General features: G+C 41.0%; 1 protein-coding gene across 2 annotated transcripts; it reads left to right on the forward strand.

The window, feature by feature from the left end:
- Positions 1–1,466: 1,466 nt before the first annotated feature.
- On the forward strand, positions 1,467–24,794 carry POGLUT1 (protein O-glucosyltransferase 1). 2 transcript variants are annotated; one of them, XR_009519247.1, is made up of 12 exons: positions 1,467–1,600; positions 2,354–2,444; positions 3,565–3,708; positions 8,929–9,064; positions 11,293–11,414; positions 15,884–15,943; positions 17,375–17,474; positions 19,180–19,238; positions 20,296–20,463; positions 21,201–21,257; positions 21,701–21,926; positions 24,460–24,794. XR_009519247.1 is itself a non-coding variant. In XM_060010699.1 (11 exons), exons 1-11 carry the CDS (start codon positions 1,516–1,518, stop codon positions 21,855–21,857), a joined length of 1,179 nt encoding a protein of 392 aa, XP_059866682.1. In that variant the 5' UTR covers positions 1,467–1,515; the 3' UTR covers positions 21,858–23,126. The 2 variants fall into 2 exon arrangements, 1 of the variants encoding a protein (XP_059866682.1); XM_060010699.1 differs by lacking the exon at positions 24,460–24,794 and having other exon boundaries at positions 21,701–23,126.
- Positions 24,795–25,408: the final 614 nt, after the last annotated feature.

Below are 25,408 nucleotides of genomic sequence, written 5' to 3' on the forward strand. Positions count from 1 at the left end.
TTCCTGTTATCTCATGGACTCCAAGTAACAACCGTGTTCAAGTTATCAACCCCCTTTTTACAGATGGGGGAGGTTGGGAGACATTACTTGAGCTCAAGTCACTGCTAGGTAAAGGAGATCGAGCCGCGAAGTCGTGCTTCAGCAACAAATCTTGCGCTTATTTTATGTTAAGAAAAGGACTAGGTAGATGGTGGAGTTACAAAAGTGAATATCCCAAAGAGCTCACAGTGTAGTAGAAGAAACAAGACACCAGGAAAACACAGTAATTACAATTTATTACAATAAGTATAACATTAAAAGTATGCCCAAGGGGACTTCCCTGGTGGCACAGTGGTTAAAGAATCCACCTGCCAATGCACGAGACAAGGGTTCGATCCCTGGTCCGGGAAGATCCCACATGCCGTGGAGCAACTAAGCCTGTGTGCCACAGCTACTGAGCCCGTGTGCCACAACTAATGAAGTCTGTGCACCTAGAGCCCATGCTCCGCAACAAGAGAAGCCACCCCAATGAGAAGCCTGCACACCCCAAGAAGAGTAGCCCCAGCTCGTGGCAACTAGAGGAAATCCGCATGCAGCAACGAAGACGCAACGCAGCCAAAAATAAATAAATTTATTTTTTAAAAAAAAAGTATGCCCAAAGTCCAGAGACAGCATGCAAGACACGGTACTAAGCTCTGTGGGTTGTGGTGTCAATCCCAAGAAAATCTTCACAGAGAGCTTGGGGTTTAAAGACAAGACTGCAAGAACGAATAAGCCGTTTCATTTACACTTTCCTTTATATAACATATATAGCTGTATACCTACACTGAACAGCAAAATGTTGACCACTGTTTTTTTCCCTGAGTCACCCCAACTGTTATAAACTGCTATTACAAAGAGATGTGTGCTATATACTATTTGCAACCCTTTGGGGTCTAACAGTACTGTACACATTCAGCAGCTCAACAAATCTATGCTATTTAGTAAGAAGCAGTTCGAGGTTGTGAAAGAACTTCTAGCCTAGCTTGTGCCGGTAACTGTGAATCTGTGGGCGAAAAACATATCCTCTCTGGCCTTCAGTTTTCTGGCTGCAGAGAATAAGATGTTTTCAAGATGTTATAGGAATGTAAGAGACAAATATTACACATATTTTTCCCTGGGGGTGCCATTTATTCATTCTCTCCTGGGATCCGATTTCACCTGAGAGCGCGCGCGAGGCAGAGGGAGAGAGAGAGCTATATATGTGGATATGTGGATAGCTCGGCTCTAAACAAACGAGCAGGTCAGCTACAGCCACCCCGCACCGCACTGTGGTTAGCTGCGCCGTGGGTGCCCAGCTTCCCCGCGCCGCCTTCCCAGGGACACTTTGCGGCTGGCCGGGCTCGGGACCAGGATCCGGAGGCAGAGTTGAGCGCAGCAGTCTCACGGCGGGGCGGCCCTCCGCCCACGTGGTGCGGCTCCACGGCCATCTTTGTGCGGGGCTGCGCTTCCGCCCGCTCGCGCTGCAGCCTGGACCTGGCAGTGGGAGGGCTGGCGATGGAGCGGTGGGTGCGCTCCCAGCTTCGGTTGTGGCTGCTGTTGCTACTCCTGCCCCCGGTGCCGGGCTGCCAGAAGGAGTCAGGTGGGCTCCGGACAGGGTCGAGCCCACCGCTGGGGCTCGGAGTCTGGCCCGGTCCCGAGGCGCTCTCCCGCGCCCCTCGCTCCCCGTTGCGGCCGGCGCCACGCTCGTGCTGTGGCCGCTGCGGGGCAGAGCTGGGCAGGGGGCACGGGGGCACCTCGGAGCGGAGAGTGCGTTTAGGTGTCTGGTAGTGCTTCTCCTGCCGGACCCTGGAGAGTAACCCATCCTCCGGAATTGAGTGATAGAGGGGAGGGGACGGCCATGCCCCTGTTTACCCACAGCGGGTATGGCCCACGCTCGGCTACCCCGCACCTCCCTAACACACTGGGGGATAATTCGTGTGTGTGTGTGTGTGTGTGTGTGTGTGTGTGTAGTGTTCTTAGTCCATTGCCAGAAGAGATGAAGGGAAGGTTAATAATGCCTGGGGCTTTTAATCGATCCTCTTTGTGGAGCTCAGTTTGATTAGTAAAAGTTGAGAATCCATGTCACCAGTTTATCCATAACCTTCTGAGTGTCAGGCATTAAGCGTGGAATTTTTCCCATTTCTTGGATACCTGGCAGCCCGAGTAAAGGGGCAGACTTGACCTGAGTGCAGGAGAACTGTAGAATGAATCCTTCCTGGAGGTTCATTTCCACCAGTGGGATGAAAAGAGGGTGTCTAAAAGTTTTGACCTTCTGTTGGTTCTGCCTGCTTGCTGCTAGTCAATAAGAGTGCTCAGGAGTATTTTGTTAACTTTGTTACTTCACTCTTTGAAGGTTCAAAATGGAAAGTATTTATTGACCAAATTAACAGGGCTTTGGAGATTTATGAACCATGTTCAAGTCAAAACTGCAGCTGCTACCATGGGTGAGTTCTTTTCTTTGACGTGTCTTTAAGAATTTAGATCTTGTCAGGAGGAAATTCCCTAAAATCCCCAAGAGACCTTGGTTGCAGTGGTCAGAGAGCCAAGCATGTTTTGAGAGCAGACAGGGTCCTTGTGGTGGTTTTCTTATATTTCTGGGGGATAAAAATACCCTGGGAGAGGAGAGGCCCAGGTGCCTGTTAACTCGTTGTGGGAATTAGTACATGTACTTGTCTGCTTTCTCCCCTGGACTGAAAGCTTCTTGAGGTCAAGACCTATGTCTTATATTCACTGTCATATTCCCGGTGCTGGCTCTCAGTAAGTACTCAATAAATACTGTTGAAGGAATGAACATATATTTAAATGAATCGAATCGTAAGTTTCTTGTTGGTTATCTTTAATGTATGCAAATTAGGGCTGGAGTGTGTTATGGTAGAAAGATTACTTTGAAATCAGCCTTGGGTTCTAGTCCCAGATCCAAGTCCCAGATCCGAGACACTTCACTTCTCTAAATTTCAGATTCCTCATCAGCTAAATAACAGGGTCCTTTAACTCCACATTACGTTATTCTGTGATTCCTCAAAAAATTCACCTGATGTGTGTGATACTTACTGAAAACTTGCTATGTATTGAACTTTAAAAGGGGTTCAAAATAGTGTAATTTCTGGTTACTCCTGTCAGTCATACATACTGCTAGAGTATGCAGGGTGGTAGGGGCCAAACAGACTAGAACATGGGACTCAAACAGTGTCAGGCTGTAAGGCATAAACCATACCTTCTGTGAGATTCAAAGAAGGGGAGGTCAGTGGGACTGCAGTGACTGGGAGGACGTGGGTGTGGCATGAGCAGTGAAGGAGGAATATGCATCAGGCCAAGGAGGGGCAATCCAGATGGAGGGAGGTAGAAGAGATATTGACTTGCTTTTTCTTTTTTGTGGTTTTGTTGTTGTTGATATTTTAGATCGCCTAAGGTGCTTCCAGGAAAGAGGTTGCTCATTCCTGCCCTCTATTCTTTCCCATAGCTTACATGTTCTCTAATACTAAGCCTAGACCCACAGATACGAAGTAGGTGGAATGGTATTATTCTCTTGGCCTGCCTTCCCTGATGATTCCCATTCTTTCCCAGTGTCATAGAAGAGGATCTGACCCCTTTCCGAGGAGGTATCTCCAGGAGGATGATGGCGGAGGTAGTGAGACGGAAGCTAGGGACCCACTATCAGATCATTAAGAACAGATTATACCGAGAAAATGACTGCATGTTCCCCTCAAGGTAAGAGCTATGAGGTACATATATCTTCTGATCTTATTGCATAAGGGCTTACTTGATACTACTCTTATAGAGAGTCCAATGAAAGGGACTTACAGGTAAACCCTTCCTCACATTTCAGAAGGACTACAAAATAGTGACAAACTCTTCTGCTTGCCTGGGAATTTTTCTTGCCAACCTCTCTTCTCCTCTCTCCTATATCAAAGCCTGTCTCCTCTCTCTTTGTAAGGCTGAAGCACATCACTGATTGTACTGGCTGTGACTCTGCCCTTTCTCCTTCCCCAGATATAGTAGCTGCAGGACACAGGCTGATGAGACCTAGCATGAGTGAGCTGGGCTGAAGGAGGAGGAGAAGCGTTGACTGACTGTCAGGGGCCAACTACTATTCTAGATACCAAGTATTCAAAGGAAGGTGGTGGAAAAGCAAGAGAAATAACTGGTGCTGCAGATTACGCAGGCTCCACTGGCCAGGACTTCAGGTGTGAGAGCTGAAGTTACATATCAGTGGGCTGAGAGCTGGCGGGGAGCAGGGAGGGTCACAGACTAAGCCTGGAAGTTGGCGTTAGGCTGCATTATGTACAAGTGATAAACCTTCCTCTTAGGAGTCTTTTTTTTTTTTTTCCGGCCCTGCCACTCGGCTGACCAGGGATCAAACCCGGGGCCTCGGCAGTGAGAGCACAGAGTCCTAACCACTGGACCACCAGGGAATTCCCAGGAGTCTTTAAAAACAACAAAACAAAACCTCTGCTCTTTATAAAATTGCAAAGTACAAAACCCAGAAGGCAGGATATTCCCTTACTAAGATCTTTTTTCTAAATGATGTTATGTCATTACAAGTAAAATAAATAAGCAGTATTGTAAAAAACATGCATCCATTTGGTCATAAGGATTTATATTATTTGTTCATAATAACAACTTTATTATGAATTAGTATACTTTCACTGTAATGTAAAATATGTAAAAACAAGGACAATAACAACAAAATAAAGATCATTTAATATCCCACACTCTGAGGTAATCATAATTTTGGTTATCAAGTGTCAGGGGCAAATAAGGTGGTAGTGGGGAAAATCACTGAGGTATTTTAAATAGACATTTGTTTCATTACTTGGAACAATAATAGAGACTTTAACTACAAATTATGAGCATAGAAGAATTTGTAATTTCTACAAATGAGAAAAAAATGTGAATATAGACATTGTTGGACTTTGAAAGTCCATTGTTGGACTTTAATAGTTAGCTGAACAGTCTCCAGATCAAATTAAGTAGCACTCTCAAAGTTTCTGAAAGGCACATGGCTCTTATTCCAGACCCCAGAGCTTTTTGGTCAGAATCATGAGCTCTTAGAAATATTAAGAGAGCACAGGACCTTTCACTGACAATGAAAGGTCCTAATGTGTTGAAAGTTCCCTATTCCAACGATTAATACATATACAACTAAGGAAAATAGAGTTAAACAAAAGAGAAATAAAACGAAATATTCAGAACCAGTGTCCTTAATGAAATGGACACAGTTGTGTAATATCTCAGACTCTCATCTGGCCAAAAGAAGTCTAGGTCTAGATACTTTTACTTCACCCAGGTTGAGAAACATCTATGACATTTAAAGTATTCAGTTCTGAACAAAAGAAAATGTAAACTCAGCCTTTCAAGGATGAGCTGAAAGATTTTGCTGAGGAACTGGAGCACCGTCTAATTAACACCGGAGGGAGTTCCCTGGTGGCCTAGTGGTTAGGATTCTGGGCTTTCACTGCCAGGGCCTGGGTTCAATTCCTGGTCGGGGAACTGAGATCCCGCCAGCCATGTGGCGTGGCAAAAAACCCCCCAAAAAACCAGAAATAAACAAAAAAAAATACGGGAGTCACATCATTTCAAAGGTAGAGAATAATAGTATTATTTAAATAATAGCTTTAGTGAAGTATGGTTGACATAAACTGCACATATTTAAAGTGTACAATTTGATAAGTATATATATAACCAAAATAACATATCTGTCACTACCAAAAGTTGCCTTGTGCCTCTTTGCAGTCCCTCTCTCCCCCTTTCCCCGCCATGCCTTCCTTCCACCCCCGTCCTCAAGCATCCACTGATCTGCTTTCTCTCATTATAGCTTATTTCCTAGAGTTTTATATAAATAGAATTGTACCATATGTGAGAGAGTGCTATTTTAAAAGCTGAATGGGAAAGAAAATAAATGTTTCAGCTGTTACATGTAAATGTACTGCAGTAATACATTTTTTAAAAAACTTTTTAACGAGTAATTTTTTTCAGTATCAAAGGAGTGTTACATGGATAAACAACAAGGTCCTACCGTATAGCACAGGAAACTATATTCAATATCCTGTGATGAACCATAATGGAAATGAATATAAAAGAAGAGTTTATATATGTGTGTAACTGAGTCACTTTGCTGCTGCACAGTAGAGATTGGCACAGCATTGTAAATCAACTATACTTCAGTAAAAAAATTAATATTGGGTCTTTGGATATATGAATAGGGTGTATCTTTCCATTTACTTACATCTTTAATTACTCTCTCCATTGTTTCATAGATTTTAGTATGTAGGTCTTGAATGTCTCTTGTCAAAATAATCACAGGGTATTACATATTTTTGATGTTATTGTAAATAGTACTTTATTAATTTCATTTTCTATGTGGCCATTGTTAGTATATAAAATATGCTACATTTCTAAATTCATTTACTAGCTGTAATAGGTTTTGGCTAGATTACTTAAAATTTTCTACATAGATGATCATGGATCTACAAATAAAGTCAGTTTAAAATTTTCTCTTCCTATTATATATCTTTAATATTCTTCTTGCTTTATTGCATCTGCTCGTATTTCCAGTAAAGTGTTCAAAAGAAAAGAGAAAAAAGGAGTGTTACATGCACATGGTAAAATATTTGGATAACTCAAAAGTATGTACAATGAAAAGGAAGTTTCTCTACCACCGTACACCCCCCTCCACCAGACCACTAGTCCCTGAGTCCTTCTCTCAAGAGACAACTACAATTACCAGTTTCTTTTACAGCCTGCCAGAAATAATCTCTGCATATACAATTATCTAGATTCATCAACAAACTAGAACATGCTATATCTTCTGTTCTGCAACTTACTTTTCCTTTCCTTGTAACGGTAGATTTTGAAATTTTTCCATAGGAGTACATGGAGAACTCCTTCATAGCTGCATAAAAACCCATTGTATGGATTTCTTTATTGAGTCCTCTATCAATGGACACTTAAATTTTTCCCCACCACTCCCCTTTAATTTTTTTTTTTTTTCTTTTGGCTGTGTTGGGTCTTCATTGATGTGCATGGACTTCTTCTAGTTGGAGTGAGCGGGGGCTACTTTTCATTGCAGTGCATGGGCTTCTCACTGCGGTGGCTTCTCTTGTTGCGGAACACAGGCTCTAGGTGCGCAGGCTTCAGTAGTTGCAGCACACCGGCTCAGTGGTTGCGACACGCGGGCCCTAGAGCACGTGAGCTTCAGTAGTTGTGGTGCTTGGGCTCGGTAGTTGAGGTGCGCAGGCTCAGTAGTTGTGGCTCATGGGCTCTAGAGCGCAGGCTCAGTAGTCATGGTGCATGGGCTTAGTTACTCCACGGGCATGTGGAATCTTCCCGGACCAGGGCTTGAACCGGTGTCCCCTGCATTGGCAGGTGGATTCTTAACTGCTGCACCACCAGGGAGGTCCTCCCCTTTCACTTTTGACTAATGTAAACAATGATGCAGTAAACATCCTTGAAATTAGACCTTTGAACACTCATGTGAACACATCTGCAGGCTAAACTCCTAAGAGTAAAATTAATTGGCCAATTAATGTGTTTTTAAAATCTTGATAAATAGAACCAAACATCCTCCAAAGAGGTTGTGCCTGTTTACACTTTCACCAGCCTTGTATCATGTGCTCAGAATAGACCTCACACTCTCACTATGTATTATCAGACTCTTTGATCTTTGACAATCTGATTGATGAAAACTGGCATCTAGCTTCACTAGATTTTTTCTTTTGTCATGGTGATACTTAATTTTTTTATTGAAATATACTTGACATATAACATTGTGTAAATTTAAGATGTACAACATGTTAATCTGATACATTTATTTTCATATGATTGCTATTGTGATAATTAGCACCTCTATCACGTTACATAATTATTCTCTTTTATAGTAGTGGGAATGATTAAGTTCTAGTCTCTTAGCAAGTTTGGTAATTATAATACCATTTTGTTGTCTATACTCAGTACACTGTGTATTAGATCTCTAGGGCTTATTTACTGCTTATTGTAAGTTTGTACCCTTAAACAACATCTGTCCTTTCCCCCTATTCCCCAGCCTCTGTTAAGCACTTTCTCTGTTTTTATAAGTTTGGCTTTGGGGGCATTTCCTTATAGTAGTACAGTTGACCATCTTTTCTTATGTTTATGAACTATTGATATTTTTTGTAGTTATCACCCTGTGTATAAATCAATATTTTAAATCAGTCATTTTCATGCTGCCAGAAAATTTTGGTTAGGCCTTGGAATGTTGCCCCCCAGTATAGTGCTGGTCAGGACCTCAAAGGATGGGGAAGAAAAGTTAGCTGTCAGTGTATACTCACTTTTTTTCCAGAAATCCTCTGAGAATTCCCAGGAAGTCTATTCTGAAAGCAATATTACAGTCTTTGTGATTATATACATGGCACTCTTTCTGGCTTGCAAAACTGATTTTAATAGTGTTCTGTATTCAGGTTGAAGGTAATGAAAGGTTTCCTATCCTTCCTCATAAACTATGAGACTTAGTTATGGTGGAAATAAAAATAATGTCTTTGTGAGATGCAAAGCCCAAGGGACACAATTAGAAAATCAGCTTTTCCAGTTCCTATCAAAATTTGTATCTTGCTTACTAATTAAACTGTTCCGTGTAGGAGAAATAAAGAAATGCTGGGAATGAAAAGAGGAGAGGAAATGGTGGGAGTAGCAATAACACTCCCTTCAAACTTAGGATGATCTAGTCGGAAAATTTTATTAAGTATTGTAAGCTGGAGCAGCTTAGCCAGGAAAGGTAACTGGCACCATATGGAAGAGGGGAGTAGTCCTTTCAGGAGCATTGCTCTCAGGACACTTTGCAGGAGGCTGATTATCTGAACACTGGCTTGTCTTACTTTGAAAGTGTAAGCGGGACCCTGCCTTGTCCGAGAGCAGGCACTGCTCTGGTGAAGTTGTGGTATTTCTGGTTGACAGGTGTAGTGGTGTTGAACACTTTATTTTGGAAGTTATTGGGCGCCTCCCTGACATGGAGATGGTGATCAATGTACGAGATTATCCTCAGGTTCCTAAATGGATGGAGCCTGCCATTCCAGTCTTCTCCTTCAGTAAGGTAAGTATAGGAAGAGCCATATGAGGGGATGGAGGGTGGTCCTCTAGCATATAAGCAGGAGATGACTGTGGCAGAGTCTGATGGGTGATGGTGAGGATGAGGCCTGAGGTCCAAAAGTGGGTCTGTGTCCCTGTTAGCTTCACAGTCATTGAACGATAAGACTGAGCAGATGGGGTTGAGGACCCATAAGTGATGTGAGTAAGGTTGCTTGTGTCTATAGGGCTAGGGATGGAGGGTAGGGAATGAGAGAGGCCTGAGGAACCTCTAGGACATTGGAGGTGGGATTCAGAGATCCTACAGAGCATGGGAGAGAGTGGCCCAAGAAAACTCATGGGCTTGAAGTTAGGGAAAGCCTGCATTCAAAGAAAAGATTTGCTGAGCTTCTACATTGTATGTATCAACCATAGTATTAGGTATCGTCTGTCCGGCCACTGTAGCCCAGGGTCCCAGCCTGGCTAACAGTGAGACTGAAGGTGCTAGATAACTTCACACAGTTTGCACCCCAGCAATGCAGTAAGGGGATATGCCGGCGATACCCGAGAGGGATATGTGAGGGGGTGATCTTTGGATCTAATTATGGAGAGATAGGAGTACTAGGACACACTTGTGGGCTTGGGGAACTTGGGACAGTGAATATCTTAGTGCTCAGGTTCTTGTAAATGGTGTATTAGCAGGAATGGGCCTTCATTCCCTAGAGACTAAATATGAAAGCATTTGGGGACAGGGATGGGGGGAGGCTAGAAGAGAGTGGATGGGAGATTCTATAGGAGAAGAGTGGGTTTAAGAAAACCCTCTGAACTTTGAGAAAATAACTCCATTTCTGATTTGGTGTCTCCAAAGCAGAGGAACTTTTTATCCCCACTTTTTCTTTATCACAGTTTACTTTCTCTCTAGACTTGTTTATTTCCTGTGTTGCAAGTGGGCTGAGGCCACATTTGTGTTGCATTTCCCATGGTTTAGCCTCATTTCTCAAAAGTGCTTGGTCCCGTTATTTCTCATGAAGCCCTCTCAGAAGAACAGATAGAGGCTCCCATGTAAGTCAGTAAGGACTTTGTGTTTATTACTTATCTGTTTTTTCTGTGGATAATAAGAATGACCATCAGTATACTAACTTTCCTTTCATCTTTAATCCCCTCCCTTTTCTTTTCTGAGCCAGTGACTCTTAGTTTGCGAGGGAGGGATTTTAGTCTGTCAGCTTTATAATAAATGTGCAGTTCCTTTTGAGCAGCTGTTATGCCTGAGGTGCTTGATAAATCACGTACCATTTTTTAAATATTTGAAAGAAGACAAACAGCATATTGCATATGTAATTCCAATGGAAGAAACAGTAGAATTAGAGGCTTATCAGTGACCAGAATTTTAAGAGAAGTTACCATGTAAAGGGAACAAATGGCTTCAAACTCTTTTCAAAAGATGTGGGATAACACCCCTCCCCCCGCATTCTGCCCATCACTACTTTTGACCCTGATCAAAAAAGAAAAATAACCAAAAAATAACTCACAATTTATTGACCAACCAATGGGAGCTCAGCAGTGCCACAGTAATAGGTAATACTAACACTTACTGAGTGTTTACTTTGTGTCAGACACTGTTCTAAGTTTTTTACATGTACTAACTCATTTAATATTCAAAACAAGCCTATTAGATAGGTAATATTATTGATATTATTATTTATCCAGTTATAAACGTAAGGAGACTGAAGCATAGAAAGATTAAGTAACTTGCCTAGAGTTGGAAAGAGGTGGAGTCAGATGATCTTTCTCAAGAGCCCACACTCTCAACTATTGCACTATGTTTCCTAATTCTTGCTCCGAAAAGACCTATCTAGGAAATAACTAAGAACTGGTAAGATAGTATACACTCCAAGTGTAATATCAGTTAAAAGATGAGACAGCTATGTGATCATTCAGAATTGGGTATATTATTTCCCTAAACTAAAAACTCCAACAGTGTATGTCCTCTAGAAAAACAGAACTTTGGGGAACTGGAAAAGTTGACCTTTAGTGTGATTTCGTATTCTGGGGTTGAGTCAGCCCACGAATTTTAACCCATGGTCATTTTTGCCTTTTAGCATCTAGAGTCTAGACTTTGAAGACTAGGGAAAATACATCTTTGACAATCTAGCACTGGGGCAAGGCCTTTTCCAGATCCTGTGGCATGAATGCAGTTTGCTGCTGCTTCTTCTGCTCTGAGACTGACTTAGAATAACCTCTCTGTTTCTGTTGAAGACATCAGAGTACCATGATATCATGTATCCTGCTTGGACATTTTGGGAAGGAGGACCCGCTGTTTGGCCAATATATCCTACTGGTCTTGGACGGTGGGACCTCTTCAGAGAAGACCTGGTAAGGTAGGTCCTTTAGAGAGGTTTTATTTATCCCTCTTTGTGGGTCATCTTGAAGTAAACAGTAAAGTATAAGCAATTAATTTTGTTTAAAAGGACTAACTTTTTTTTAAGGACTAACTTTTAAGCTAAAAATGAAAGACAAAAAACTATAGCATAAGCAATTTTGTATGTGTATAAAAATATTTACATATCCATAGAAAAAGAGCAAAAGAAACCTACCGTAAAGTGTCAGCAATGCTTCTGTGGGAGGGATTCTAGAAGCCTCTTCTTCTTGAAAGTTTTCTGTACTGTTAAGTTTCTCTAAATAAGAGTGAGTTACTTTCATAAGTAGGAAAAAATGAATGACCATACTGTGGTGAAGGATAGAAAATTACTTGGAAGCACATAAATGTACTTTGTAATTAAGAGCTAAGTCCTTCAGGCAGGGATGGTGTGGGTATAAATGTCCCATAGATATCTCAAGTACAAGCTTATTCCAAATACTCTCTAGTTCACGATTGAAACCTGCCTTGGCCTGTTGACTATACCCCGCCATTATTTCAGAATTTAGATTGTCCAGGTCATCAAGCTGTAGGTACTTCTTACCTAGCTACATTTTACATGAATCATTCCAACAACATTGGTACCTAATGAGCAAACTTCTAAAAACACACCTTTCTAGGTTTTATCTCAGATGTAGGGAAAGCAGTAGTTTAAGTCAGCTTCATTTCCACAGATATCTATCACCTGTACTAAGTGTGGCTGGAGATTTAAATGAGATGAAGAGAAAGTCCCTTCTCTGGAGAAGCATATAAGGCCGCAGTCCTCAGTGGCAGCTAGAGCCACTGGGTAAAGAAACAAGTTTATTATTCAGTAGGTATAATTAGGAAGTTATTTTTTAAGATAACTTGGTCTCATACTTCATAGAACTGGACCTGGAAATTGTTCTTGTCCAACTGTTTATTTCAGGGATGAGGGAATTCAGGCTCAGAGAGGTTAAGTGACTTGGTCAAGGAACCAATTTAGGCCTGAAGTCTAGGTTTCCAAGTGCATTATTCTCTCCACTTGACTACTTAATATTTCCTATGTTCTCCAGACATTGAGACCATCATTTCTTACTTAGCATTTCATTTTGAACATAATTTTGAGAGAGGGAAAAATAAAAATGTCTTAAACCTTTTTTTCTCCAAGTTATTCCTGACTTTAGTTTTCTAATCCTTTTTTTGTTTTTTCAGGTTCTTGCAAATACCCTTTTCACACTCTTCTTTTTGTAGCTCTTTTCCCACCTGCTGTACATCTATTTTGTTTTAAAAATCATTTTAAAAACAATTTTTTTCTGAATATGAAACCTTTACATGCTCATAAAAATTTATAAATGTGTCCAACTTAGGCAACTTTTTCCCCGCTTATTGGTGTCTTAGAAATCTTTCCATGTCAGTACATATGAAATGACCTCATTATTTTAAACAGTTGCATGGTATTCCATTGGATAATAATTTAATTTATTGTGTCCTTTGATGGACATGTAGGCTGCATGTGTAATATATGCATAATTTCTTGTTTTCTGGACTATTTGAGAATATGTTGCATACCTTATGACCCTGTACCCCTTAATACTTTTCGTGCATATTTCCTAAGAGCAAGAGTGTTCTCTTTTATAACCACATTGCAATTGTCAATTAGAGGAAACAATATTAATTTAATACTTAGTTGTCCCAATAATGTCCCATAAGGTACATTCCCCCTCCAGTACAGGAGCCAATCCAGCATCATGTGTTGTATTTAGTCCTCATGTCTCTTTAATCTTTAATCTGCAGTAGCTCTTCAGTCTGTCTTTCTCTTTTGTGACTCTGACATTTTGAAGAATACAGGCCACTGAACATTTTTGATACAATGACACTGAACATTTTTAATAGAATGCTCTTCAGGTTGGTTTTGTCTATTTCCTCATGATTAGATTCAGTTTATGCACTGCTGGCCCAGATACTTACATAAATGATTTTGTGTGTATCCACCTCTCCTTAGAGATGTTAATTTTGATCACCTGGTCAAGGTGTTATATCAGGTTCCTCTACTGTGTAGTTACCGCCCTTGTAAACTAATAAGCAATTTTTAGGGAGATAGCATATGTTTTAAAATCTAATCTTAAGTGAATTTGTTTTTCTTTTGATACCTTCCCCTTTTATTCTTCAGTTGAATCTATTCATGATTATAGAATTGCAATTTTATTTTTCAGAGCCCTCCGTTCAGAATCTCTAGCCCCATGATTTCATTTCTCACCTTTAAACTTTAGTAATCTACTTGCTTATCTACACTGATGTCTGCCTGGCATTTTCCTATTTTTATAAACTTTTGGGAGTTTGTCCCCATTGACTTACTTTTCACTCTGTGGAAGAATTCAGTGTCCCTGTGCATTTAAAGAATTCACTCTATGGTCAGCGGAGGGGTGGGGTTATAAAAGAGGGCTGGGGCAGCACCAAGCTGTGGTGGCCGCTGTTAGTGCTTGCCGGGAGACATGGGTCATTTGAGGGGTGGGTAGGTGGGTAGGAAGAATGAGGGAGAGAGAAAACAGAGATGATACTTGGTTCAAGTCTGTGTCTGCGGCTTTCCCCAGGGACCAAGGAAGTTTATGCTCAAAATTTCAGTATAAATTGATGCATTTTTTGTTGGGTAGTTTGGCAGTATATATGAAAATGTAAAATGTTTATATCCTTTGACCCAGTAATTTTACTTCAAGAATTTATCCTAAGAAGATAATTAGACAAGCATGCAAAGATGTGTGTACAAGGATATTCACTTCAGTGTTGTTTCTTAAAGAAAAAAGTTTAAAACTACCTGAAAGCCCACCAGTAAGGAATTAAGTGAATTACGACATGGTTATAAAATGGAATACTGTGCATGAATGGAAAGTAAAGGTAGCATAGGACTTAAAAACAGGGACTCTGGGTTCAAACCCTGGCTCTTATTAGCTGTGTGACTCTAGACAAATTGCTTAACCTCTCAAGGGCCTCAACTATAAAGTAGGGTTAATGAAACCTACCTTGTAAGGTCATGAGAATGAGTTTATATTTATATAGCACTTAGAACACTGCCTGGAACATGGTAAGTGCTATATAGGTGTTGGCTCTTATTATTATCTATAATATGTCCTAATAAGAATGTTAGCTAGCAACATGCATGGTATGATCTCTGTTATATAGAGCAAGGTTTTTCAATCTTGGTACTCTTGATGTTTGGGGCTAGATCATTCTTTGTTGTAGGGGGCTGTCCTATGCGTTGTAGGTTGTTTAGCAGTATCCCTGGCCTTTGCTCACTAACGCCAGTAGCAATCCCCTAGTAGTGACAATCAAAAAATATCTTTATATACGGCCAAATGTCCCCTTGGGTAGAGGGGCAAAATCACCCCCAACTGAGAACCACTGATGTGGAGAGACGATTGGAAGGAAATTCTTCACTGAAACGTTAAATTGTTAAAAGTAGTTATCTGTAGGTGGGGAGATTCCAGATGAATTTTTTTTACTATTAGAATTTTATATAATGAGTATATTACTATTTTTTCATTAAAAATAAAAAAACAAAAAAACCCATTGCTATAGTGTTTATATTTTGGTGGGAGGGAATATGAGACAGAGAAATAGTTGGACTGGAGAATCGGGTAAAGATGATCCAGGAAGAAAGAACTAGAAGATAAGCCAGGAAAATAGGAGCAGTGGTCTCACCTGAGAGAAAATGGGACACTATCTGAATCTGAAAAGTATCTCTACCTGAAAAGTTTATGTTCTAAATCTCTCCATTACAGCAAGTAGCTCACAAATCCCTCATTAACTCCAGTTCAGTCCAACCCCCTCCTTTTTCAGAGGAAGACTCTACACAAACTTCTGTGAAGGGTTCCTACAAAGTAAGTTAAGAATGATGCATCTGTGGACTAGCAGTTTCAGCAAGGAAGGCTGGCTGTGGTAATGGGTACTGAGACCTGAGTTTCAGGGACTTCGTCTTTATGGAGCACTAAGTACAGTTTTGGGGATACCAGGTGCTTTGGAAAATCGGACTAAATCTCATGATAGCTCCTATGCATCTAAAACATGAAGTCAGGAAGTGATTTGTTTCCTTGCCCTTAATTCAGTTTCTGATATTTTCTGCAGTTGTCTTTGCCTGTTAATTTTATCAATAGACTCTAATTAAAGTGGGGAAGAAATCCTCATTGTACTGAATTAAATAGCCCTAAACATGTCACTTAGTTTTGGGAACTTTTCTTTCAATGTTGTTAACTTATTTACCAAACTGTAGATTTGCAGATATTGCTTGCCAGCATCTCCATAGGAATGAAGTCATAACAAAAGGGAACATAATGTTATTTAGAGCTTTTTCTTTGGAGTAGCCTGGATCAGACTGATTTCAAAATGTGAAGATCTCAACTAATCTTCAGAAATGGTTCAAAGTCATCCTTATATAGTTAAGGAAGAAACATAGAAACTAATGAAATCTATTTTTAGGTCAGCAGCACAGTGGCCATGGAAAAAGAAAAATTCCACAGCATATTTCCGAGGATCAAGGTGATTATACTTTCTGACATTTTACAAAAGTATTTTTCCAGTTAATGTGCAAAATATAAGTAATTTTGAGGGTGTGAGGAACCCTAGTTTAAGGAGAAAGCTAAGATAACTAAGAAATAAACATAGAATCACAGAATTTTAGACTAGAGAAGAACTCAAATTATTTGCCCAAATCACTCTAAGTTGAACTGAAATTCCAAGAAGTAAAGTTCATCTGTCCAGTCATTCAACAGATATTTACAAAGTGCCACGAGTGTGATGGGCTTTGACTATATATAATGCTGAACAGAACAATGAGTTGTCCTCTTGCCTGAGAGATTACAGTTTCCTAGGAGTAGCTTATGATCGTGCCCACAGTCCCTCTGCCACTTAATGGCTGAGTGGGAACCATCACCAGCTCTTCTGACTGCCTTTTTCATCAGACCATGTGGCTGCCAAATAGTGGTGGAAGCGCAGACTGAGACTGGTGAAAATGGAGAGGGAAGCAGGGAAGGAAGGGAGGAAGAGGGAAAGAGAAAAGGTTGGGGAAGGACCCTGTCCATGTTGTTCAGCTCCATATCCCTGGTGCTAAGAACAGTACCCACCACATAGATGCAGAATGAGTACCTGTTAGACAGATGAATACAAAAGAGAATGTTTAGGGAGAGAGTTTTGCAGTTTTCTCAGAGCATCCTTGTCCGAGGTCACAGCCTCTCTTCACTCACAGTGGACTTCAGCCCAACAGCAACTGCTTACGCTTCCTTATCAACCTCTCTGGTTCTCAGATCTTCAGATCAGATTCTTAACTTGGGATCCATGTGTGGACTTCGGGAGTTTTAGGGATTCCTTGAAATTATATGGGGATATGTGCATTTTTCTAGAGAGGGGGTCCACAGTTCTCATCAGATTCTCAGGGGGTCCATGACCCCTCAAATGTCAAGACCATCTGCTACTAGGACCATAACTAGGACTTTTTCTACATGCAGTTTTCAGGTGTTTGAGCCTTTCAGTTTTCTTTTTAATTTAAATATTATACTGGATTTTACAAAGCACACCCCACAAAGGTCACGTAGGTGTTTTGGTGAGTGGTGATTACCTAGTCACACAGCTATGAGTACCAGTGATTAGAGGTTACATGAATCTTCGAAAAGGGAAATAATTCCCTGGGATATGGCTATAGTGCCCAGAACAACATAATCCTAAAGACTAGAATGCAAGCAAAGAAGGGCCAAATACTCCCCTTCCCTGAAGGGTAAAGTGGAGAACAGCCCAGGACCTCCTAGTTGCTGTAGGATCTAGTATCCCCCTCCTCCTCTATTAAAGTAACCAATGAATTGTCCATCAGTGTGTACAGTCTTTTTCATTGGGTCCGATTACTGCTTCCCTTTCAGAGATTGAGAACAGTATTATGATGTAGGACACATAGTTTTATGTCATGTGTTTCTTTTATAGGACAAGTCCAGAACGAGATCCTCTCATTCTTCTATCTCGGAAAAGTCCAAAACTTGTTGATGCAGAATACACCAAAAACCAGGCCTGGAAATCTATGAAAGTAATCACCAATCATCTGACTAGAACTACAGCAGTGAACATTCTCACTCAAAGAACGTTGCCACCTGGGTAGAATTTGAGATTAGGTTTCCTCTCAGTGTTGGGATGAATATAGAGAAAGTTCCATGGACTAAAATTAGCATATATGTAAATTATCCTTTTTCAAACTCACATTGCTTTTCTGGCCCATATTATGACTTGTATTTTATACAATTCTGAAGGTTTAAACAGAGGTCACAAACTTTTTATGTAAAGGACCAGATGGTAAATGTTTTAGGCTTTGCAGATTCTAGAGTCTGGGTTGTAGTTACTCAGCTCTGCCATTGCAGCGTGAGATCAGCCGTAGACAATATGTAAACGAATGAGCATGGCTGTGTTCCAATGAAACTTTATTTATGGCACTGAAATTTGAATTTCATGTAATTTTCCTGTGTCATCAAATATTCTCTTTTGGATTTTTCTCCAGCCATTTGCAAGGTAAAAATAATCTTAGTTTATGTGTTGTGTACAAAAATAAGCAGTGGGCTGGATCTGGCCTGTGGTCTGTATGTTTGCCAACCCCTGGTTTAAACCAGTGGTTCTCAACCCCGACTATACAATCCAACTAGAGAACTTAAAAATCAATAGAATGAATCAGAATCTTTGGAAATGACATATAAGCATCTTCATTTGTTTAAAACTCCCTTTCGCCTTTCATTCTAAGGTGAAAGCAATGACTGGCTTCTTTGGTTTGAAGTCCATCTCTATGCTCTTAACTCTTTCTTGCCTTATTCAAAGAACCTTAAGCCCTAAATGTCCTCATCTGAAATTTCCATATACCATATGAGGATGATATGAAAAAAATGTTTAAACTTCTTGTCATAAAAACTAAGTAAAAACTAAGAAATACTAAGTAAAGCTGCATGTATTTATTATGTGACTGCTTAATTCAAACAGGAGCAAATGCAGTATAAGAAACTTTGTTAAAAAATAAAAATATGAAAAATGTATCCATTCAGCCCAGCATCTACTATGGGAGGCTGCAAAAGCAAACAAGACTTGTTCCCCTCATCGAGTTTACCCTCTGCTAACGTGGCTGGAATACAGATGGGGGTCTCAAACTCTGATACCCCCAGGGGCTGCACTAGTGAGCAGAAGAGAGTGCTGAAGGTCCGGTCATGGCTGCCCAGGGGAATAGGAGCTCTCTTTGCCAAAATCTTCCTTTTTTTTCCCCAAGAAAAGTTGGAAATCCGGGTTTTTGTAAGAAACACCCTACCACCTATAAATGTTGGCAGTGGTTAGAATATTTATTTTTAAATACTTTGTGAGCTCAACAAAATTTGTGTGTGGGCTACACCTCTAAGCCCACCAGCCACCATTTGTAACCTCCTGTGCAGTATGATTTACACAGAGTGAAATGTGCTGCAGGCCATGACCTCTGAGTTCAGGGGATTCACATGGTTCCAAGGGAGCTTAAACTCTAAAATCAGACAGAACCAGGTTGAAACCCAAGCTCTTCTACTTAGGGCCATGCGACCCTGAGCAAGTCTCCCAACTTCTCAAAGCCTTGGCTGCTTCATCTATAAAGTGGGATAATCATGCCTCCTGAGTCTGTTTATTATAAGACTTAAATGAGGTCATGTTGATGAAATGTTTAGCAATGCTTACTGCACAGTGGTCTTCAATGCTCCTACTCCTAGTATTAATAACTTCCTTTTCACTGAAAGGATACCTTGGGAAAGCCAGCTGCTAAGGATGTCCATCTTGTGGATCACTGCAAATACAAGTAAGACTTCCAGAACTCCTGACTCTCCTAGTTTCCCTATTGCTTTTGGAGTAGCTTCACTTTGGGTGAGAGTTTTAATACTAGGGTCTAGCCGGGGTTTGTGAAAGTCACATTAATTCACTTAGCTATTATTTTCTCGGAGTCTGCTGTGCACAAGGCTCTGAACTAGGTTCTGTGGGAACTGTGGAGACATGAAATGTGGTCCCTGCTTCCAAAGAGCTTGCGTGCTTGTAATCAAAGGGATGGGATTCCTTCTCTCCACACCCCGCCCAGCCAAGAGCTGAAGTTAGATCAAGTATTTATTAGGTTATTAAAAACAATTTACGGTCCAACCTGAATAAAGCATATGTAACTATTATATTTAAATGCCAGGACTAAGGATTATATGCACATGTAAAACCAGGTCAGGAGGAGGGCAGTGGGGGGATTCAGAGAGATGAATGCTGATTATACTGCACAGTGGGAACTATAGGGTAGAAGCAGCTCTGGTTGGAGACAGGGGTACATGCATGGGAAATGCTGAAAAGAAAATGTTCTTTTCTAAGTTAGCTTTTTTCCAGGGGGCATTTCTTTGAAGATTGATTAGGTATGCCTGGTTGTCTTCTCCAGATTTCATAAGAGGGAATAGGGAACAGGGCATGCCTTTGACCAGGTAGGGTACCCTATGGGAAAACCAAGGCTTTGGGAGGCCATGATGAGTTCAAGACTTTAGGCCTAGAAAAACTTGTAGCAAGGGGTGAGGTGTTGCTTCCATCTGAGCCTTGTATCCGCTGTACCCAGCACCCAGCTGCTGGCCCTATCAGTCTCTCCCTGGAGAAAGTATCCCTTTTATCCCCTCACCCTGATATTCCCAGGAACAACCTCTAACTCCTGGAACAACAAGGAGTTTATAGAAACTTCACAGGGACATGCTGATGTGTCCTTGAAGACTGAAAATGGAAAAAGAAAGGAGAGGGGGTAATAAAAGGAAAGAAGGGTAAGAGGGAGTAAGAAAAAAAGGTCATATTTGTGGAAGTAGGCATATAGTTTCAAGTATATTTTGCTCTTTCTTTTCCAGGTATCTGTTTAATTTTCGGGGTGTAGCTGCAAGTTTCCGGTTAAAACACCTCTTTCTGTGTGGTTCACTTGTTTTCCATGTCGGTGACGAGTGGCTGGAATTCTTCTATCCACAGCTGAAGCCATGGGTTCACTATATCCCAGTCAAAACAGATCTCTCCAATGTTCAGTAAGCAGCTCTCCACCAAGCAGAGTTTCCGATGACTCCCACAATCTGCCTCTAAGTCCCCAGCCATTTAAGACATTTACTCCTGATGACTTTTTCCACTGAAAGCTTTTTATTTTTCATATTTGGTTCTCAAAGATAGTATTGCATTATTATCCAACTAGGCTGAGTGGGATTTAATTTTTAAAAGTTCTCTAATGCTGATTTAAAATGTAACATTCAGACAGTATGCAGTGAAAAAGCTCTAATCTCTCAAAGACTAGAGATATGGGTATTCAGTTGTGTTACATTGTCAAAAGGACTTTCAGATACAGCATGAAAATTGACCTCAGTGAAACGGAGGCAAGTTTCCTCTCATGGAGGGAGGGGCTAGGATGAGGAATGGAGAAGGGCCAGAAATGTAAGCTCAGCGCCCTCTTCTGGGGGCCAGAGCAAGAAACAGGAGGGAAATTTTTTTCTTTACTATTGATTTTTGATGTGTATCATTGAACATTTCTCTATTTTTCCAAATATGTTCCGGAACTACAACATTGTCTTCTGCCTGTGTGTGAGATATTTGTTGCTGCTGTTGTTGTTATTATTTTGTTCCTGTGAGGACCTGTTATCTTTGCTGTAAAAAAGAAATAATTCACCATCCACATATCTAGAGATTAACTATGGACCTCACTCTGTGATCTCTCTGACTTAGTACTAATGAGCTTGGTCTGTATTTCAGAGCCTAATAATTCTTTCCATTTTAGGGAGCTGTTGCAGTTTGTAAAAGCAAATGATGATGTAGCTCAAGAAATTGCTGAAAGGTAAGTTCTGTTCATTTTTCTTTTTCCACTTTATCATCCCCATTTTGCCTGAGCTAATGTCATAAGAATGCTGTTACCATGGTGATACCTGAATTTCAGCCTCATTATACAGAGATGATCAGAATCAAAGCTGTCTTGGGGGAAAACACACATTCACATATGTCCCAAGCCCGTACTCTGTAGAGTTAGACTGAAATCTTTGAAGTCATTCAAGTACTGTTTCTGAGGATTGGCTGTTTACATATTTGTTTTTAAGAAAAAAAAAATCATGTCTATTTCCAAATGCATGTGTGTGGATATGATGGCTATAGAGTTGGTTCTGAAGATCAGAGTTAATTTATATAAAGTACTCTGAACAGTGCTTGGCACAGGTAAAAACGCTCAAGTGTAAGCTACTAGTATTATTCAATGGTGTGCTTTATTCTTGTTAATCTTGTCTCTAGGGGAAGCCAGTTTATTCTGAACCACTTGCAGATGGATGACATCACCTGTTACTGGGAGAACCTGTTGACTGAATACTCTAAATTCCTGTCCTATAATGTAACAAGAAGGAAAGGCTATGATCACATTATTCCCAAAATTTTGAAAACTGAACTCTAGTAGTCATCATTGAGCCATAGTCCTCTCTATGGCAGCAGATCTCAGACATCCTGTGGTGAGAAGCTCACTGTGAGTGTGACACCTATACCTTGGATACTGTTACCAAGCCAAATACCTGGTTTTCCTTATCATGCTGCACCAAGAGCAACTTTCGAGAAAGATCCAAAGTATGTTTAATATAGATATGAAGCAGCTCAACACTTTGGCTGAATAAGGACCAGAAATCATGAGATGTGGGTTTTGAACCCGATTCTGCCTTTCATTTTCTTAGGACCAATCACAGCTTGTGCCTCAGATCATCCACATGTGTATGTCCCTCACTTTGGAACTGACTGTGCCCATGGGATGATGCCCTTTGTCTCATTGTTTGGAGTAGAAAGTCAATCCTTTGGAACTAGTACAACTCATCACCACAGTTCTGCAGTTATTCTACTCTTGATTTCTGTTGCTATATTTTAATGTAGAAAGCCCTTTAGGGTTTGTGAAAAATACTTGGGGATTATTTCCTAAAAGGTCTAAGGAAGCAGTAGTGTGCCATGCCATGATGTAGGAGATCTCTTTTGTCAAAGCCTAAACTCTTTGGTACTCAGGTGATTTCTATAAAGCCACGTAGAAGGGGGCCAATTGCATGAGCAATTTTTGCAATTGGATTTCAAGTTCCCTTTTTGTACCTTCACACCCTTCTTTATGGTCTCTTTCAAAAAGAAGAGATAAAAACCTCTTAATAAATTTAGGAGATGGTCCTTACTTTTTAGAGGAACTGTGCATAAAACAGCATCTCTTCCTCATTCTTCACACGCCCTTAATATTTTTCCTCCTTGAGTTGGCGGTAGTCCATGCTTGCAGGGATCTCAAGGAGTCTTCATGTGTGAAATGGTGTTAAGTTGGGAGTTTAGAACATTCAACTTTAGCACTTACTTATATAGGAGATGTTTGTTTTAGCGCAAATCCATGTTGGAGTGCTTCCTTTTCCCTTTTGAAAAAGACATTTGGATAGTAGTTTAATCTCAGGCTGTTCTCCCTAACATAGTTGAAAATGAAGAAAAAATTTTAGATTAAAACCCATATAGTCTGTCCCTGGTGGCACAGTGGTTAAGAATCCGCCTGCCAATGCAGGGGACAGGGGTTCAAGCCCTGGTCCAGGAAGATCCCACATGCTGCGGAGTAACTAAGCCCGTGCGCCACAACTGCTGAGCCCGCGCTCTAGGGCCTGTGAGCCACAACTACTGAGCCTGTGTGCCACAGCTACTGAAGCCCACGCACCTAGAGCCTGTGCTCCGCAACAAGAGAAGCCACCACAATGAGAAGCCCACGCACCAGAACGAAGAGTAGCCTCCACTCGCCACAATAGAGGAAGCCCGTGCGCAGCAATGAAGACCCAGTGCAACCAAAAATAAATCAATAAAATAAATTTATAAAACAAAAACAAACAAAAAAAACCCATATAGTCTCATGACACAGAACCAGCCTCGTCCCTTAGGCCCAAACTTTCCACAGAGAAATCAACTGTTTGCCTTTGCCTTTTTTTTTTTTTTTTTTTTTTTTTTGTGGTATGCGGGCCTCTTGCTGTTGTGGCCTCTCCCGTTGTAGAGTACAGGCTCTAGACGCGCAGGCTCAGCGGTCATGGCTCACAGGCCCAGCCGCTCCGCGGCATGTGGGATCTTCCCAGACCAGGGCACGAACCCGTGTCCCCTGCATCGGCAGGCGGATTCTCAACCACTGCGCCACCAGGGAAGCCCTGCCTTTGCCTTTTAAGAACTGTTTGGTATTAACTGGTTTCAAAATTAGTAAATGTGAGATTCAGTTATATAAAATCAGGGACTTTATTCCACTTGTGAAACATGTGTTGGGCCTTTTAAACTCCCTTTCACAAAATTGTAAACCTACGGACCTTCTTAGAGGACCTGCTGGTAAGATCATTGCATAGAATAAGGCAGGTGTTTAAAATTGGATTTTTTTGAGTATTAAAAACTCATGGGAGGGGCTTCCCTGGTGGCGCAGTGGTTGGGAGTGCGCCTGCCGATGCAGGGAACGTGGGTTCGTGCCCCGGTCCAGGAAAATCCCAAGTGCCGCGGAGCGGCTGGGCCCGTGAGCCACGGCCAATGAGCCTGCGCGTCTGGAGCCTGTGCTCCGCAACGGGAGAGGCCACAGCAGTGAGAGGCCCGCGTACCGCAAAAAAAAAAAACCTCATGGGGACTGTGTTTTTAGGTGCTATAAGTCTGGCGTTAAGCAGTCCAGATTTCTGAGTTGTACTGTGGTTTTGCCTAATCAATAGGAGGCCCTGGTAGATATTATCATTCCATTTTAATTTTCTTCTCACTAAACTAGGAGCAAAATTTTCTGTCCTTTGGATTAGGAGCTGAAGGTGCATTTCCCTGGGAGTGTTTCCTACTTTGCTTCAAGATCCAGCTCAAGCATCATCTTTCAGAATCCTTGTTTTCATTCCTCTAGGCAGTTAGAGGCTATCATAATACTTCGCTCATACCTGTATTATATGATGTCACATTGCACTGTAGTTATTTGACTGTTTCTCCTACTGTTCTGTGAGCTTCTTCATGGGTGGGAATCATGTTTTACTTACCCTGATTTCTCCATTATCCAGCACAATGCCTCACACAGAAGGATGCACAGAAGAATGTTGGAAGGATGGATGGATGGATGGATGGATGGATGGATGGATGGATGGGGACAGCAGGCTTAACTAAATCCTATTTACAGACTGCCCAGACGTTGACTTCAAGGGGGACTGGACAAGACTGTAAGAATTGGATCAATGCAAATTCTCACCTGCCTTTTGAAGAGTTAATAAGAACATCTTTGTATTTAAGTACAGCAAATGTTATTCAGATTTTACAGTTATTTGTTTACCTCTGCGTAGATGGTATGAGGATGGTGTGTAATGACATGTAAAATGTATGGTTTTGAAAATAATTTTTATCTCCATAACTTTTGAAGTTGTTGTTGTTGTTTGTTGTTAATAATATCTGGGTCTCAAACTTACCATTTCTTCCTCAGAGAGTTAGAAGCCACACTTTTCTTCAAGGAAAGAAAATAATTCAATTTATTTGAGTGAAGTGGGATACTTGGATAACACAAGTAATGATTTTCCTTTATTTGGGGAGTATCATCTGTGTGATGTTGTCAATGTGCCACCTTATTCTGCTGTTATATCAGGTTTTCCTAACGGAAAAGAAAAGAAACCACCTCTAGCTGGTTTAAGCAAAAGAACTTTTTAGAAGGATATGAGGGCGTCTCCGAGTAGTTGGAAGGGTAGAAAGCAGAGCAGTTTCAGGAATATCAACAAGGGTTTGAATAGTTTCTGGAGTGCTGCTCTGTGCAGTTCCAGAGACAGCCAGGCTCTGTCTCTCAGCCCAAAATTCCCAAGAGAAAAACGTTCAATGGGCTCCTTTGGGTCAGTTCTGAAGAGGATAGTTCCCTACCCTTTACCCCTGCACTATGAACAAGAGCAACACAGTTACATTAAAAAACCATCTTCTCATGCATCTAAAGATGCCTTCACTTAACGTAATCCTACTGCATCCCGAGGTAAG

This window comes from Delphinus delphis, chromosome 4 (assembly GCF_949987515.2).
Source record: "Delphinus delphis chromosome 4, mDelDel1.2, whole genome shotgun sequence".
Classification (NCBI taxonomy): domain Eukaryota; kingdom Metazoa; phylum Chordata; class Mammalia; order Artiodactyla; family Delphinidae; genus Delphinus; species Delphinus delphis.

Bases quoted from the DNA above. Each gene is read 5' to 3' on its own strand.
- POGLUT1 (XM_060010699.1), top strand. From the start codon at position 1,516: ATGGAGCGGTGGGTGCGCTCCCAGCTTCGGTTGTGGCTGCTGTTGCTA. The intron at 3,709-8,928 runs GTAAGAGCTATG...TCTGGTTGACAG, and splicing joins GACTGCATGTTCCCCTCAAG to GTGTAGTGGTGTTGAACACT. The intron at 21,258-21,700 runs GTAAGTTCTGTT...TCTTGTCTCTAG, and splicing joins GCTCAAGAAATTGCTGAAAG to GGGAAGCCAGTTTATTCTGA.